General features: G+C 48.2%; 1 protein-coding gene across 9 annotated transcripts in view; it reads right to left on the bottom strand.

Annotated features, from left to right (window-relative positions):
- Positions 1 to 620: 620 nt before the first annotated feature.
- Positions 621 to 17,720, bottom strand: part of Arhgef11 (Rho guanine nucleotide exchange factor 11) — a 101,031-nt gene continuing 83,931 nt past the window's right edge. For 3 of the 9 annotated variants that reach the window (XM_048357954.1, XM_048357956.1, XM_048357961.1), the window contains 20 exons: positions 15,252 to 15,378; positions 12,896 to 13,075; positions 12,763 to 12,810; positions 12,373 to 12,560; positions 11,980 to 12,126; positions 11,629 to 11,708; positions 11,347 to 11,472; positions 10,833 to 10,950; positions 9,849 to 10,027; positions 9,234 to 9,309; positions 8,743 to 8,910; positions 7,883 to 7,973; positions 7,149 to 7,274; positions 6,697 to 6,758; positions 5,709 to 5,915; positions 4,873 to 5,232; positions 3,576 to 3,671; positions 2,634 to 2,881; positions 2,280 to 2,469; positions 622 to 1,754 (listed from right to left, as the gene is read on the bottom strand). In XM_048357954.1, the coding sequence (XP_048213911.1) occupies positions 1,696 to 1,754; positions 2,280 to 2,469; positions 2,634 to 2,881; positions 3,576 to 3,671; positions 4,873 to 5,232; positions 5,709 to 5,915; positions 6,697 to 6,758; positions 7,149 to 7,274; positions 7,883 to 7,973; positions 8,743 to 8,910; positions 9,234 to 9,309; positions 9,849 to 10,027; positions 10,833 to 10,950; positions 11,347 to 11,472; positions 11,629 to 11,708; positions 11,980 to 12,126; positions 12,373 to 12,560; positions 12,763 to 12,810; positions 12,896 to 13,075; positions 15,252 to 15,378 (2,876 nt within the window). In that variant the 3' untranslated portion in view covers positions 622 to 1,695. Of the gene's footprint in view, positions 1,755 to 2,279; positions 2,470 to 2,633; positions 2,882 to 3,575; positions 3,672 to 4,872; positions 5,233 to 5,708; positions 5,916 to 6,696; positions 6,759 to 7,148; positions 7,275 to 7,882; positions 7,974 to 8,742; positions 8,911 to 9,233; positions 9,310 to 9,848; positions 10,028 to 10,832; positions 10,951 to 11,346; positions 11,473 to 11,628; positions 11,709 to 11,979; positions 12,127 to 12,372; positions 12,561 to 12,762; positions 12,811 to 12,895; positions 13,076 to 15,251; positions 15,379 to 17,720 lie in introns of all 9 variants that reach the window. The other 6 variants (XM_048357955.1, XM_048357959.1, XM_048357962.1 and 3 more) reach the window with 4 other exon arrangements.

The following is a 17,720-nucleotide window of genomic DNA, read 5'->3' as shown; positions in this document are numbered from 1 at the left end:
TCTGGGGACCTCTCAAAGTCCTGGGTGAAGCGACTGTGTCTGCAGAAGCAAGGAGGGGAGAGGATGGCGAGGAGCTGTTCTTGGTTTGCTTAGGTCCCTTGGTCTCTGGGTCCCTGGCTCCAGCGTAAAGTGAGTTCTTTGTTTTTTGTATTGTCAGCCTGTGGCTGTGTAACCTGCCCCACATTTAGACAGAACACTCTGAAGCTTTGGGAAAGAATACAGTTAAAACTAGAGTCTGGGAGTCTGGTGTCAGGGCTAAGGGTCATTTCCTCTGGTTCCTTATACTTAGTCCTAGCCAGTCTTTTTTTTTTTTTTTTTTTAAATCAGTCATAGGGCTTGAACTCAGGGCCTGGGCACTGTGCCTGAGCTTTTTTGCTCAAAGCTAGCACTCTACCACTTTGAGCCTCAGCTCTACTTTCAGTTTTCTGGTGATTAAATGGAGATGAGTCTCATGGACTTCCCTGCCCTGGCTCACTCAGAACTGCGATTCTCAGATCTCAGCCTCCTGAGTAGTTAGGATTACAGGTGTGAGCCACTGGTGCTCAGCTCTAACCTCTCTTATATAAGGTCTTTTAACAAAGCAGTCCCAAGAATAACACACACACCACAAATGAAGAATATTTAACTTTTCTTTAAAAAAAATCTTAACCATGAAAGGAAGAAAATAAGAGTATACATTATCTTAACAGCAAAACAGTCATTTCCATATCTATATTTTATATATTATATATATATTTATATATATATGTATATATACACCTAGCACAGTGTGTATATTCATCAGTGGGGAGAGGAGTGAGGATGAGCGGCTGGGCCCCTGGGAAGGTCTTAGGGTTAGTTCAGGGATTCCAGCACTCAAATTCCCTATGCACCTCCTGGGGTCTGCTTTCAGTTCCATACCTGCTACATTGGTTTTCGATGGGAGTAGGTGGGGAAGGGTGGACAAAGACGGGGCAAGAAGTTCCCCATGGGTTCTGTCTCCTTGTGCCCACAGCAAGTCCCACGCCACAGAGGGAGCTCTGGAGCTAGGTGGAACTGGAGGCTTCAAGACCTTCCTGCCAGGGGACAGGTACAGTCTGGTCTGGCTCTGCATTCAGGCCCTGACCCTGGAGCTGGGTTGCTGACTAGAGATTCAGTGAAGCCCTCTTCTCTTGCCAGTCTCCCTGTCATTGCCTTCAGCACTCCAGGGACAGAAATGAAAAAGGTCAAGTTATTTACAATAGCAAAGATGCACATACAATACATACATATTTATAGGAAACCAAAGTGTCGAAGACGGGGACGGCACCCAGCACTGTCTGGGGCCTGTGGAGCAGGAGGAAGAAAGTGCATACACACCAAAGCCTCCTCCCATCGCCTGCACACCTGGGGGTACTGCACACAGCACCTGTACTGCGTGCGCCTGCTGTGTAGGGCGAGGGGGCCACTCTGAGTGTGAGCAGGACCCTTCAGATGTGGTCAGCATGCGTAGGGCGCTGAGGCCTTGGAGGACTGGGTTAAAGGGAGAGGATGAGACTGGAATTTGACTCCAATCTGAGCAGACCAATTAACATGCAGGTCTGTTCCCAAACCTCAGCTCCATGTTTCTCCAAACCGCTTCTTCCACAGGGAGGACATTTGGGGTGTCCCTCTGCTGTGCCCTGTTTCAAGCCAGCCCCTGACAGAGAGGAGACACACAGGGTGTAGTTTGGATGGCTAGGGTCCTGGTGACGCAGCTCTGTCTGTGGTGCTGTCTTCTGGGGGGCTGTCACAGCCTGTGGGAGGAGAATGAGGGTGAGAAGCTGGCCAGTACCTGAGTTTTATCTAGAATGTCCGCAAGGACTTGTTTCAGCACTGTCTGTGATAGAGCACTCCTTCAGAAACCAGCATTTCTCATGAGGCCTGAGTGAGGCTATCCAGTGAGCTTCTGTTCTGTTAACTTCCATATACCCCCCAGCCCTTGATCAGGTGGGTTTGTACTTCTATTTTCCTGCATTAGGATGTGGCCTAATGTCCCTGGCCTGCCTAATCCCCTTCTCAACTATTCATGGGAACAGGTCAAAAGGTGAGACTGGACCTCCCTGGTTTAGTAATACTTCCAGCACAAGGAAAAAAGAGGGGTCAGTCTGGCTCTCAATTTTAGGGGAGCTTCTGCGATGTTTCCCTAAAAATAAGAGTTCCTTCTGAAGCTCAGGGAATGAGCCAGTCATACTTACAGGGGGAATGCCCTGCTCCTCTCCCTCTGCCTGGTGACATTTCCTCCTCCATGGAGGCACAAAGCAGGAGTCGGCTCCACTCACCATCCTCAGGACAGGTTCCCAGTTCATGGCTGTTCTGGGAGTCCAAGGCCAGGGCTTCCTTGGCTGGAGGTGAGAGGGAGCTATCTGTCCATCTGGCTGCTTCTGTGTGGACACTACCCACAGGCGTGGTACCACCAGACGACTCTCCCCCAAGGGACTTGAGCAGCTCTCTGTGGGCCAGCTCCATGTCCTGGAAGTCATAGGAGGAAATACTTCATAAGCCCCTGGACATGGGGTTGTGTTTTAAATGCATGGCTGGGTGGACTGAGGGCAGGCCAGGTCCATAAAGACACACATCTTTAGGAAACAAAGTGGATGTTAAGCCTTTCAGGACCTAAGCCCTGTGCCTCTTACCTTGAGCCTATTGAGTTTGAGGGTGAGCTGCTCGATGGTACGGAAGATCATGCCCATGTCTCTAAGGGCCAGGTTTGGGGGAGAGCAACTGGGGTGTCTTTGATCTCTACTGTCATCTCGTAGCTGGGGTGGAGGCTCTGTGTGCCAGGTAGGGAGGCTGTCAGGTTGTCGGGGGCCTGTGGGTGCCCCTGTAGGGTCAGTGCTTGAGTCCAGGGGTTCTGCTGGCATGCTGACATAAAAACAGTTTCCTGTTCCCATGGCAAGAGAAAAAGATTAGGAGATAAACACAAGAACATCTCACTCCCTCACTGTTCTCCAGACCCATATGCTAATGGGCCAGGGAAGCTTCTAGAAACAACTTGGTATACTTGGGCCCATTTTGAGGTGGCTATATGCCAGGGGAAGATGCTCAGTGGTAGAAGTAAAGGGAAGGCAGGGTGTCTTATCTGGGCAAACAAGGAGTAGCTCCCATCCCAGGAGGGGAAGAAAGAAGCAGGCAGCACCCTGCTTCAGATCACGCTCTACTGTCTCATGTTAACCATCCTTGAGAGCCCCCAACCCATCAGAGGGAGGTCAAACAGCTGGAGAAAAATGTGGAGGGTCCTAAAGGGCAGCTGCACTGGCATTGGCAGTAAGTAGCACAGGTAAACACTAAGGAACCTGGGAAGCATGTAGCCTATATCCACAGTGCTACTAGAGTGGTGCCAGGCCTCTTTACCTCGTCCTAGAACTAGAACACAGGTTGCTCACATCTATGTTTTAAAAGGGGCTTATTATACAGCTCCTGACAAAAAGGTCACATCCTATAGAATAGGGTTGATTCCCTACCCATTCCAGATGGCTGATGGCGCATGCAGGGTGTTTGTGAGCATTGGGCCCAGCTCCCTACAGGCCTTTTGCCCAGCTTTGGCCTGGCTTTGGTTCCAAGGAGAAGTTGATTACCCGTAGCCTGTGTTCCGCTTTCCACTTCAGGTGGCTCAGACTCTGACTGGCCACGCTCTGGTAGTCCAGGGACAAGTTTGTTGCCTGACACCTCAGCTGCACCGACACCACCACCACCAGGCAGAGGAGACCAGAAGACAAGGGAGTGGGGGAAGAGTGAGGGGGGAGTGAGGGGGGAGAGAGGGATGGAGGGAGGGAGGGATAGATAGATAGATAGATAGATAGATAGATAGAGAGAGAGAGAGAGAGAGAAGGACAGGGAAAAGGAAGGAGACAGAGAACAAGAAAAAGGGAAGAACAAAATGAACACAAAATTCTATGTGATTACATCCCAGGGAGCTGCAGAGAACTTTCCACCAAGTCACCGAAAGAGAGGAGGAAGCAGTCAGTTCCCAGAAACCCAGCAGAGGCAGCCCATGGCAGATGGAAGGGGGACAATGCAGGCATGAGGGGAGTATGCAAAGGCCTTCTTGGGCCCCACCTCAGCCTCATGCAACCCAGGCTTCATTTCATCTTTCCCCAACACTCTTCAGCTAGCACTCCTTCTTCTTCAGCTCATTCTGTCCTTGGCCTCACTGCTCTGACCAAAGCGGGCCTTAGCGTCTCTGTGAACCAGTCTCGTCACAAAGCTGTCCACAGTATTTCCTAACACAAGGTACCCTCTACCAGTGCACTCAGTCTTTTCCTCTTCCATGTGCCCCTGGCTTGTCCTAAGCCCTTCCCTTCATCCATTCTCTGTTCTCCTTCACTGACGTCTGGAGGGACAGGCTGTGGTCATCTGCCCTTACCTTTATAGGCTTCATCTGAGGTTTCTAGGCAGAACCACATCTTTTCCTTAGGACTGCAAGGTTAGTAAAGAACAGAAAACCCTGAAGGCTGGTTTGTGCTGGCTGGGCAGTAAACAATGTTTTTTAAAATTTTTTTTTGTGTGTGGTAGGGCTTGAACTCAGGACCTGGTGCTATCCCTGAGCTCTTTCGCTCGCTCTGCCACTTTGAGCCACATGCCACTTCAGGGTTTTCATATGTTAAGAGAAGAAAGTTTAGAGATGGTCAAAATTTTGTCTAAGGCCACATAAACACTTAAGTACTGAGCTAGGGTTCTGAAGCTTGCTTGTGTAACTCCAAAGCCTTTTCATGCACGATGGTATCAATCTGCCTCATTCTCCCAGGACCCAGTCTATACTTTGCTCACATACCCAGGATGAAGATGGAGAAGGAAGGGCCCGGATGGAAGACTTGCCTCCACCTTAACAAAAGTGGTGCTTCTATCACCTGTGGACACGCCACTACATTTTACCTTTTCTCACAACCTTGTAACTTCCTGCTGCTTCTGCACTTGCAGTCTGTTCAGCTGAACTATCCAGCTCGGGAGACTCCCAGATACCAGAATTCCTAGTCCTTGGGGGAAGATGTGCTAGAGAACAGAAAGCTTCGTCCTCCTGTCCTGGATGGCTTCTCTCTGGCCCTGGAACTTGGGCACTGTCCCTCTCACCCCCAGTAGGAGCTTGCCCTGGGGAGCCTGGGTCCCAGGGGTGAGAGGTCATGCTGATGACAGAAGGAGTAGGTGTCAGGTCGTCCTCGGGCTCCCCTGCGGCCTGAGTCTCCGTGGTGTGACCTGGAAGCAGGCTCCAGAGGATCAGGTGTCGCAGGTTCTCCACTGGAGGAGGAAAGAGAATGATGGCTTTCCTAGCACAGGACTGAACTCTTCCCTCATGCCATACCATGGTCAAGTCAATTTACCAAAGCCACAGCAGGTCTGGAGAGCTCTAGCTCACCAGCCGACGTACCATCTAGTGAAATTAGGGAGAGCCAGGAGCAGATGGCTCTTACCTGTAATCCTCGCTACTCAAGAGGCTGAGATCTGAGGATGGTAGTTTGAAGCCAGCCCAGGCAAGAAAGCCCATGAGATTCTTATCTCCAATTAACTACCAAAAAAGCTATAAGTGGCGCTGTGGCTCAAGTGATAGAGTTTGAGCAAAAGAAGCTCAGGGACAGTGTCCAGGCTCTGAGTTCAAGTGCCAGGACTGGCACAAAACCATGCAACCCAGGGAGAACTTTGAGTCGGTTAAATCCACACTGATCAAATGTTCCTAAGGGACTAGGGGCTCATGAAAGGGGCATCAAAGCACTCACCATCTTCCAGGGCTGAATCAGCGAGTCCTTCCATGAACAGAGGGCCTGGGAGGGCCAGGTGGACAGGATCCCTTGTCCTGATGTCCATGTTCTCTCCATACGGGCAGAGGGAAGGGTGAGAAGGGGTTCGCAGCTCCTCTTTCTCTGGACTGCCCTCCTGCTCAGGCTTCTCTGGCTTTCCTTGGGTTCCCTGCTGGGGTCCAGTGCCTGTTTTGGATGAGAGGGGAGGGTGGGACAGGGCATTGGCGAGGGTATGTATAGAGTGCATCCATGTCTAGCTGTAAATCCAAGAGGACAGGGTACCCTGGGAAGCTCTACAGAGGTTAACCAAGCACTTGCTATGGCCAGCTACTGTCTCAGGCTCTTGGCATACATCAGTAGACAAAACAAAGACCCCTGATCTGTTTGGGGACCTCAACTTCTAATGAAGGATCACAGAGAAATAATAAAGTATTTGTTAGAAGATGGTGAGTTCTATGGGTATTACTGCAAAGGGGACATTGCAACAAAGACTGGAAGGTGTGGAAGCTAGAAGGAAAAGTACTATAAACAGAAGGAAGTAGAGCAGTAATCTAGCCAAGAAGCCTTAGATTTCCCCCTGAATCCAAGAGCCTAAGCTATTTCACATACTCTTCCCCTCCATCCCATCCCAATATGACCATCTTAGACCCAGTGTACTATGCACTCTAATGTTTTCTGTGTTCTGCATGCATCTCGCTGAAGCATAGAAAGGCCCTTGGAGTCAGCCAGACAGCTTCTGTCTTCCTCCCCCACTAATCCTGCCACTCAAGGAGGCAGAAGAGTCTGGTGAAGTGAGCTGGTGTCAGTTTGTTCTTTCTTCACAGACTCCCTCCTCCCCTGTTTCTTCTCTACTATTTTAGCAAAAGCCCACACCTCTGGATTGATGGACTTTCCCATCACTCCACACCCTCGCCTTATTTGTGCCTGCCATAGACTAGGCTGAACTCTCACAAGACAGGGCCCTTACCTCCAGGTGGCTCCTCAAGTTCTCGCTTACTTTGGTATACTTCTGAGTCATCTAGTCCTACCCTGAGGGGAGAAACCAACCAATAGTGAGAACAGATCATTCGGTGGCAGACCTGACTTTACCAGCCAAAATGTCAAGATACCATGAAATCCCAGGATTCCCCAGGTAGAACAGGCAATGAAGGAGTGGGGTCTCATCACCTGCCTGGCAGATGATCAGGACAGAGCGTGGGTGCTAACCCAGTTCTACACCTGCGACCCTACTTCAAGTATGGTTTCCATTACAGTCAGGGGACAGAAGGCAGAGAAAGAGGGATATATTTCTCCATCTGCTGGAGCTTGGGGCAGCTTACTACTGATGCTATCCACTCTAGGAGTGAAGAGCTTAGAAGCAGCAGGAAGCAAGCAGCTTACAGTGGGAATGGCTGGGGAACTGCAGGGCTAAGCACACACCTGCTGGGACTGGGGTCCTGATGGACTGGTTCCTGGGGGCCTGGAGGTGGGGGGTGAATGGGTGTTGGGGTAGCCACAGGGTGCCTGGTGGCGTTCCGCACGGCCTCTTCTAAGAGTTCCATCCATCTGTTGCTCAGCAGGAAAAGAGAAGACTGGTGGTAAAAACAAGGCTAGGCAAACAAGGCTAGAAGACAAGGCTGTGGGTCCCTCTGTTCCAGAGCTTCAAAGTCCCACATCCTAGAGACCCTTTGCCTGGCAGGGAGCCACTTCCCTCAGTCCTCAGTTGCTCCCTTGTGCTCATATGACTTTCAGCTACCAACTGTTAAAGACACCAACCCTCTTCTTAAGTCCTGGGCTAGGCACTCTATGTTTTCTCTCTCAAACTAACTCTCTAAGATGTAGTATTAATCACATTCTGGAGATGGAAAACTCCTTTGTCAGAGAGAAAACATCTGACTCAACCTGTCTTCTCCTACTGAGCTATGCTATCTCATGGCTGCTGTTGGGGAACAGGGGTTAAGTAGATGGCCTGGAAGGAGGCATGGACTTAATACACTTGTTTCAAGTCTGGATACAGGGCTGCAGTGACAACCCTCTAATGGCTTCTCTGGGCCTGTCTTGCCTTCCCCTTTCCTTCCCAGCTCCTTGTACCATGACTGCTCTGGGGCCCAGCCCTGGCCTCACTATTCACAATCCTCATACACACCACCCTGGACCCCTCAGTCAATTCTCACGTGTTCTTGTCTGATGATGTCAATGCGACCAGTTCATAAATTTGAGGAGGGCCCAGTTCGGAGGTACAGATGATGAAGAATGCCCGTTTATCTGGGTGAGAAAAGAAAGGTTGAGGGCTTGCAGTGGAGGTGGCAGTTGTGACTATAGTTTGGGCCAGGACAAGCTCAAAGCCTTGACTATCAACACAGATGAAAATATAGCATGAGATAAATATGAGTTATCAGAATCACTTGTGAGGCAGTTTGATGGCGACTTTCACTGCTCTGCTAGTCTAATAACTGAGAGCTGACCTGTGTATGGTGCATAGGGTTTATATCTTTCATATCCATCATCTCTTTTGACTCTAAGAGCGGGATAGATATCACCTACACATTACAGATGGAGATGAAGCTGCAGAATGTGGTTGCCAAGTTCTGTCGCTGAGCCTGTCTTATGAATAATGCACTTCTTCTTGCTTACCTTTGACCTCTGGTCTTGGCTGTGTTGCAGGTACTGCATTATTTGCAAACATGTTCTGCCTGAGGCACTCTTGCAGCAAGAAGGCCTGTTTTGTGTTTCTGCCCAGTTCTCCCAATCCTGTTCCAACATTCTCAGCATCAACTAGGTGTCTAGTCCTACCCCTTAGTGCCCTGGAGGGCTGACCATTCCTGCTCCAGGGTGGCCCATTTGTATCTTAGTCCCTATCAGATTCTTTACCTTGCCCAATCTTCTGCTAAGAGTGGGTCAGGATAGGAGGAAAGGAACACGATGAACAAGTCCTGTAAGACCGCAGAATGGTCCACATCACTGGCTGCATGGAAGTTAGCAGTGATCCTGGCCCTAGAGTCCCGGGCTTGTCAGGATGTCTCCTCGTAAGTACCTGTGGCCACAGAGCGGATGAGCACAGCATTGAGCTTCAGAACGGGGCTGAAGGTCTGCTTGCTGTCTGAGGAGCCCACGGCTGTCTTGCTGTGGCACTTAAGCAGCAGCCGCTCATCCTGTCTCTGCAGGAGCACTAGCAGGTCCTCTAGCAACAGCACATGGAGGTCTGTGGGGAGAAGAGGGGTTTCAGGCATGCTCTGCTACTTATTCGTTCCTCAGTGACCAGAGGTTCTCAGATATCTGTGTCCAGGAACTAGGAGGCCTTGGGAGTATAATGATCCCAATTCCTTTTTTCTCTGGTTCCTTCCTTCCCATGCTGTGCTTAAGGAGCTCAGTGTTACTACTCTTATTTGTATTGTGACTTCCTACTAGCTATCCCATTACCCTTTTAGAACAACAACTTCCAGGCTTATGTGACAGAGAGGAAAAGGCTCTGGAGAAACCCACTCACCATGGATCCTCTCTTGTTCCCAGGCCCCTGGTACATACCCAAGGTCTTATCCTTGCTTATCCTCCAAGTCAGAGGTCCCTCATGGATCATCTTCCTGGTTGTAAGATCCAGGCTCTGTTAAGGAGACACCATCACTCAATTGTAAGTATACAGACACTATCCTATGGTGCTAGGAATCAGTGATTTGCAGGAAACGCTGCCCTTATGTTCTTGTGGGGGATAAAGAAAAAGAAAAGAATGACAAGGAAACCACATGTCTTGTGCTCCTTTGGGGAATATACCAAGGACTCAAGACCTGTGTCTTCTTCAAGCCTCTAAGACATGGTGTCTACCTTCCTAGGAGGTCATGCCGTTTTTCCTAGTCTTCCTTTCAGCTTTATTTCCTCCAAATGATCTCTGCATCACGCCAAGTACTATCTCATTCCATTCTCTAGAGCTGAATTCCAGTATCTATTACTTAGTGGGAATATATACACTGTCCACCAAGGACGGGTGACAATAACAGGGTGTTTTTCCCCCAGTCTACCGTATCACCCTATCACAGGCAGTCCATATTCCTTGTCTCTAAGACGCTCTAGGTCCTGACTAGAATCCTGCTCCTACAGGTGCCCTAAAAGTATATGTGAAAGGATGCATGTGCTATAGTCTCCTACCTTGAATTCTGCTGCCAGAGGATTGCTGGCCCTTTCCAGAGCAGTGGCATCCAGACGTTTTTGGTAGCTCTCTAATCGGTGCCGGTTCTCTGTCTGCTTTACTGCTTCATTCACAAATTTGAGAATCTCCCGGCACTGGTCCCGGGCCCGGCATAGCTTCTCATGCTCAGATGTGCCACCTACCAAACAGACCAGCGGCAATGGTTAGGGGCTCTGCTTGAGAAGCACATCACAGAGTCAGATCATATCTGTCTTCCCACGTCCATTGTGACTAGCTTGTCTCAAACCAGCAAGCAGGGTATAGATAAGACCTCACATGGCAGGGTTAATTTTTAGTAAGCATTCTATACTGACATTATTGTACAGACCACAGCTTTGAGAATTCCTTCCTAGTTCACAGTTCTGCTGTGGGTAACTGCAAGAATGATGTCTGTTTGAAACAGGTTCTCAATGAGAATACCTCTCTATTCTGATCCATGTGTGAAATCCAAGGGAGTAAAAGACACTCATGATCTTGGGACAGTGACAGCCTACAGCCTGACCCCCTTGTCTAGCTTGTCTTTTATCCCTCTAATCTTACCATATGTAGTGTACCACAGAGAAGTGTCCAACAGGTATGAATGGAGGCTAAAATCTAGCACCGCCCCTGGTATGACGTTACAATCATCCAGAGGAACCAAGGTATCCTTGAGGTCCAGCCTATGGGTTCACCTGGATCTTTTCTAGATCTGCACAAAGGTCCCAATATAAGCCAATGGTTGTTGGGGACTGTTTTGGCACTTTTCCTGCTTATTGAAGACCGTGTATTTTCCAAAACACATTTATAATAATTTTCCTCTTTGAGACTCACCAGGAGCAGGACATAAGGGTTCAGTGATTTGCTCTCATCATAGAGCATTAAGAATGCCAGAGTGAGAATCTGAAAGGAGGTTGGGTGTCCCCCACAACTGGCCCTCCCCATGCCCTCCTCTCCCCAAGTCCTACCCTCTGTGTGCTTGATGATGTTCTCCAGGAGCAGGGGATACTTGGTGAGCCGCTGCATCTCAGAGATGATGAGGTCTCTAAGCTGTAGTCGCCGGCACTGAGGGTGGCTCTCAGCTTCCTATACCACAGGAGGAACAGACAAAGGAAGAAGTCATCTGTTGACTGGGAACTGAAAAGAGGGGTATGAAAATGCCAAATAGGTCCTGATCCCAGATGAATAACTCGGAAATGGTGGCAGCTCTTCCTTTGGTGTTTACGGAAGGTTTGAAAGTGGGAAGAAGACAACAACACAAGGCAGGGGTAATCAAAACAGAAGGGCAGGCATTCCTATTTTACAGACAAGGAAATTGAGATTAGTCTAAGTGCATAATAGTAATGGTACCCAAGTTAGGCCTTCTGGCTACTGACTGTAGATCAGAGGGCACCACTGGGTGTCCTCTTCAGCAGAGAGAAGACAGAGGTCAGAGATCCTTGGTGAAGTCGGTGGAGGGGACTGAGGTACAGCACTAAATACCTGCATGAAGAGCTGGAATCGGCTCTCCTTGCGCTGCTTGGTCTTGATCAGCTCTAGGGCTATTGACTGGTAGGAACAGAACTGTGCAGCCACTTGCTGGAGTTCTTCTCGAGCAGGACCGTCAAACTGAAGAGGCAGAATAACACCAGTCCAGGTATCACAACCCCTGCCAGGAACTGGCTCCCAGAGTACCCTGGACTCTGTCAAATTCCCTAGCCTTGAGTAATGGAACCCCGCCTTGTCCAATCTCCTCCTTGCCACTGGTAAAAGTTTGGAACCTACTCGAGCCAGCATGAGGTCACTGATGTCTTTGATGATGGGGCCCTCCTCCCGGAGCTTCTTCATGGCTTCACACCAGGAATCTAGGGTGAGAAGCGATGAAAGAGAAATGCCAGGGTTGAGCTACATTACCTGACTCTGTGACTGGGAGCAAAGAGATCTTTGACACAAATGCCAGAGAGGAAGTCTGCAAATCATAATTTTGTGTTTGGGAGTGGGAGCTGGAGGGTTTTTCTCAACAGAGGACTGATGGGGGATATTACACAGTGGGAGCCAGGCTGGGGGCGGGGGAGTGGCAAACTGGGACATGAGCTAGAGCTAGCAGAGGGAGTTCCAAGGGCACAAGCTTCTTACTGTGAATCTCTATGAGTTCTGGCAGGTTAGGGAAGAGCCGGGCCAGCTCCTCCCGTGGCATTAGGTTTTCTTTCTTCATTCGCTGGTAGAAGATGAGGTCTAAGACCCGAAGTGTGCGCAGGTGGGAAGCTTCGGTCACAAACAGCTCTGAGCAGTAGTTGTGACAAGACAGGGAGAAAACAGATCAGGAAGTATCTAGAGTCACTACTTGGTCCCCATACCAAGTTTGGGGGAGAACATGGGGTTGGTTTCTCTCACTCCTAGGCTAGAATTGAGGTGGATCTAATTCTGCCCTCAGGACCCATTTCTATTGACCTCTTCTTATGCTTTAGGTGCTCTGGGCCTGCTCCCACAACGTAGAAATGGAGATGGGGGAAGCAGGCAGGTTCTCACCATTGATGACCTCTTGCCGATCAATCTCCCTCTGGGTCAGCCCTGCCACCACATCCTTGCCCACTGTGTGCTGCCAATTTTGGGCATCGGGCTCTGGTTCCAGGTCAGACAGCTGGCCCAGATCATCCTCCAGGAGGTGGGGAAGGAGAACATCTGTGCAGAACCCCAAGCTGGGGGACTCAATACTCCTGGGAAAAACAGGCAGCTTAGCTCCACTGCAGTAGAGGAAGTCAACTCAGCTTTGGTCTTTCCCACTCCTACCCAATTTGCTTGTGCTGGACTTATAAAGAGGAGGTTTACACTTAGCCAGGCACTTGAAGTAGGAGCGTGTCTGAGCACATATGGGCTACAGAAATACCAAACACAAGTATTACTTTGTCTACCACTCACCTGCGGCCCATTTTGGGGGTGAAAGGAGGGGTTGGGTTCTCAAGAGACCTGTGGAGGGAATGTTAACTCTCAGCAATTCTGAATCCCACTCTTGACCCAACAGCAGTGGGTGGAGCCACTGGAGGTTGCCCACCTAGTAGAGAGGCTGGAGGCAGAGGATGAGGCTGACTGGTGGAGGCGAGTGGCCTCGGCCGCAGCATCCATATCAACATCACTTCGAGAACGAGGCACATTCTCGGCCTTCCGGGACCGCTTCATCTCTTCTCGGCCCTTGAGGCTCTCAGAGCGGCCCAGGCGAATCTCTGAGCGTGAACTGGCAGAGAGGGACAGGAGACATTGGGATCCTATGTCCTTGCCAATTTTTACTTGTCCCATCTAATAGTACTCCACCAACCCCACGTGGCTGGAACATCTGGGCACAGAAGCTTCTTAAGGACAAGTCACACTGGCCTCTATACAAACTCCCTCTCTTCCAGAAAGCAGGGGCGCTTGGGTGAGTGCTTCAAGAGCCTTGGTTATAAGTAGATTGGAGTCTGACTGTGCACTGTGCATCTCCGGGGCCTGATGAAGTGTGGACAACTGAGTGCTGCTCTCTGTGGAGTCCTGCAGTGCATCAGCAATGAGACAGCTGGCATCTGACCCCTAGATGCCCCTGGATGCTGCCCGAGACTGCTGTGGCCCTGCTGGACTCGCCTTTTGCTGATATTATTACTAATCTACATCCTGCTCTGCTTCTGGAACTAGAGAAGGCCTGGAAGTATCTGGAGAGCTCTTAATAGCACAGCAGGTTGCTACAGCAAGGGAGCCAGGGGCCTTGCCTTGATCTCCATTCATCAGAGAATTCGACATGGAACTCACCTCCTGGGGCCTGACAGTTTGTCTGCAAGGTTAAAAACACACTACCAACTGATCTCCTACTGAACTCAGCCTCTCAGAAATTTGTTGGAACAATTCTAACCCAGATTAGCTAAAAAACCATTTATACCAGTGCCATCAATGTGTCATATTAGCACCACAAACCTCACTTGGCATGAAGCTGCAGAGCTACAACACTTTCTGCAAGTGCCCAGAAAGGAGCAATGCCTCAAGAAGTGAGGCATAGAGTCTAACTGGCCAAAAATTCCTAAGGGACTGACTTCTAGAACTGGGACATTTTTATACCTGCTGAGCGTCTAGGATCAGAACTGTCTTGCTAATACTATTCTTCCAAGATTGAAAATGAATTTACAATAATGAAATCTTTATAAGCCTTCTGCTTTTGTCTTTAGCAAATTTACTTAGCGTGGCCATGAATGCAAATTTGTAAATAGTCTTCAAAATTGCAATGTTTTCTGCTCCCAAATTTATGTCAATTTCCACTATGGGAAAAATCTTTTAACATGCACTAAGTTTATAATGGCTTAATATGAACAGAAAGGAATAACACTGCTTTTAAGCAGAAGAATTGGATTTAGTTGATAAGTTATTTCAAATGCAAAATGGCATGAATATCCACACTGCTACCACTGACTTGCCTGTGTCTGCCTGCCCTGCATCTCAGTGGCTCTCAGACTTGGTTGTACACAAGGCTATTTCCGTATATATATACAGGCTGACTTGGATCTGTATGCATATTTCTGACTATAGACAATTTTCACTGTTAAGTGAGGGCTGTAGACACTTAGACATGACTTAATTGCTGCCATGCTACAGTCAAAAGCAAGTAAGTCCTAGAGCAGGTATAAATATTAGTCAAAGATTCTAGTTAGAACCTGAAAGAGATGCAAAGATGCTGTCTCAGTTTTCTTTTTTTTCTTTTTTATTTTTTGTGTGGCACACTATGTAGTTCTAGCTGGCTACACTGATTGAACTCACAATCCTCTTGCCTCAGCTTCCGAAGTCTGGGATTACAGGCATGAACCACCAAGCCTAGACACTTTTTCTTTTTGAAAAGGAAGAAAAAGTCTGTTTTAAATCATTCAACTCGACATCTCTTTGCTGAAGACAACATCTCATGTCACAACTGAATTGCTCATCTCTAAAGTGCTAGCAGCAGAATCTCCTCTCTTGTTCTCTTCTTTATAAGCAGCAAAGACTTTCTTTTGCCTGTCTGGGCCTTTCATTTCCCAGGAATTCCCTTTACCTCTCTCTATAGCACTCTATCTTGTTGCTTATTGTTTTTTGATTAGCTGTTGCATAATATAACCTAGCTCTATCTTGGAATGGAGGCTATCGAGCAGTAAGGTAGTGAATCCAAAGTAACTTTTAGTATTTACTAAATTAAATTTTATGCCCAGTTTCTGTGGGACCTCTGTTTGTTCTTTCATTGATTAATTACCAATGGATGGTGTGTTTTCTGAAGCTATCCAAGGTGGGGAAGTTGGGAACAGAGAGAAGAAACCCTATAGAAGAACCTTATAGTCCAGTGGAGAGGGTAAGGCAGCTGGAATTAAACCCTGCCCATGCCACATTTCTTGGGCAGTTGGCATGCCCCATTCAGCTACTGCTACCTGTCACTCTCCAGCAGATCCTCAGGAAAACTTCCTGTTGAGAGTCGTTGCGTCCCTGGTTCTGGGGCATCATACTGTTGGCTGTTCTCAAAGTGCTGAATGATGTTCCTCACATTGCCTGGCTTGACTGCAGGCAAAAAGAAAATGAAGGATACTATGCTTTCTGTTCTGAGATGACTTCTCAGGGCCCTCACTCCCCTCTAGCCCGGAAGACAGAGCAGTGAGCAAGCATGGATGAGGACAGTATGGGACCAAAAGGCAGGAGATGTGGGGCTGGGGATATGGCCTAGTGGCAAGAGTGCTTGCCTCGTATGCATGAAGCCCTGGGTTTGATTCCCCAGTACCACATATATAGAAAACGGCCAGAAGTGGCGCTGTGGCTCATGTGGCGAAGTCCTAGCCTTGAGCATAAAGAAGCCAGGGATAGTGCTCAGGCCCTGAGTCCAAGGCCCAGGACTGCCCCCCCCCCCCCCCCAAAAAAAAAGGCAGGAGATGTGGCTCTAGTCTTGGCTCTCCTATGACTAGGCAGCGTGGCGCTGGGTGGTCACTCAACTTTCCTGGAGCTACTCTTTCCTTCTATACAAAATGAGAGGGTATGAAAGGACATTGTCTATGAAGCTTTCTTCTGGCTCTCACATTCTTCTGCCTGAAAACTATGACCAAGCTTTTTCTAAGCAACAGGACAAGTTAAAAAAAATGGAAATAGGTCATATTTCCAACTCCTATCAGGCATTTTTCGAACATTCTATTTTAGAGCTCATTGTTTCTGTTTTTCTTTCTTCCTCTTAACTCTTTAGCTTGTTCTACCTTCCCCCATCTTTTCTCTGTGCTCCATCATTAAAAAACCTGACATTAGGGGCTGGGAATATGGCCTAGTGGTAAAAGTGCTCGCCTGGTATACATGAAGCCCTGGGTTCGATTCCTCAGCACCACATATATAGAAAAAAGCCAGAAGTAGCACTGTGGCTCAAGAGGTAGAGTGCTAGCCTTGAACAAAAAGAAGCTAGGGACAGTGCTCAGGCCCTGAGTCCATGCCCCAAGACTGGCAACAAAAACAAAACAAACCAAAAAACCTGACATTAATCACTTAGGAAGAAGTGTGGAGAAACATGTTACTCTAGCATTCAAATCCTAGCCTCCTTTCTAAGCTCACAAAGGGAGTCATCCTTGGATCAAGGAGACAGAGAGGGCAAGAGGGAGTGAAGACATACAGGACTGTCACTTAGGAGGAGGACTTAGACCCAGGGTACAACAGTTGGCAGGCAGAGAAAAGTGGAAGAGTTTGTCTTTAGGGAAAAGCTCAGCTTGAAACCTGTGAGATTACAGCAAAGTTTGAGCTACAATTGCCACTAAGAGCAATTGCTTAAGAGCAGTGGGACAGGGAAGGCAGTATAAATATCCTAAGGGGCCCAAGCCTGATCACAGCCAGACTTTATAGATTCTCATATTGAAATATACTGGTTTACAGACCTATTTCAAAACCTGACTTTCACAGGAAAATTTCTAAGCCAAAGAGAACAAAAACTGTCTGGTTGCTCCCTGTCTCCAATCCCACTCTTGAGACAGGTGGCTGCAGCAATTATTTTTCTGCAAAAGTATAAGGGATTGGGTTTAAGGTTTAGGCTGTCACCACCACTCCAATTTGGAAAGTTAGAATCAAATAATCTCAGCAGCCATAGCCCTGAACCTGTCTGGTTGAGTGATGGATGATGTGAGAGTTTGGAAACATCCTACAACTGGAAGTTATACAAGGTGGAAGCCATTGACTTCTCTCCTACTAGTTACCTGGAAAATGCCCAGATCTGGACAGGGTTAAATACTGGCTATGACAAGAAATAGGTATAGCCCCAAGATCTGCTATGTTACTCAGAGTAACAAGGGAAATACGTAGAAGGAATACTTCATTATTTATTTATTTGGTGGCACCAGAGTTTGAACTCAGGCCTTCTACCACTTGAGCCACATCCTTAGCTCAGAAGACATTTTTAAAAAGCAAAGTTTCACTACTAGCCTCTGTTTCCCTTTCTAAAGTTTATGGATGGTAATGGAACTAAATAAAGTGAATTGTGTTGCTAGCAGTCAGAAAAATAGTGTTGATAGTTGATAATCCTAACTCTCAATGCTGAGGTTTTGTAGCATTGGTGGTTGTTTGGTCTTTAGATACCTATTCACACTTGTCTGATGTACTGAAGACTTTTAGAACCCCAAACAAAATCATGCAAAGTCTGAATTAAAGAGCAAGGGACAGGTGGCATTCTTATCTTACCCCTTCCCCCCACTCTGAGATCTGCAACCTATTAGGTACTCTGTCATAATACAGAAAAGTGACCGATACAACTGTGGAAAGGCAACAGAGTTAAAGATAAAAGATTTCAAACTATGGGGAAACTGCTAGAAGGCTAGTATCTGCCAGTACTAACAGGAGGTCTTGCCTGGGGACAGAGGACCCCTGTCCTTTGGAACCTACAC

This window comes from Perognathus longimembris, chromosome 11 (assembly GCF_023159225.1).
Source record: "Perognathus longimembris pacificus isolate PPM17 chromosome 11, ASM2315922v1, whole genome shotgun sequence".
NCBI lineage: Eukaryota > Metazoa > Chordata > Mammalia > Rodentia > Heteromyidae > Perognathus > Perognathus longimembris.
Note: the sequence above shows the minus strand (reverse complement) of the source record. Positions and strands in the feature narration are given on the sequence as shown.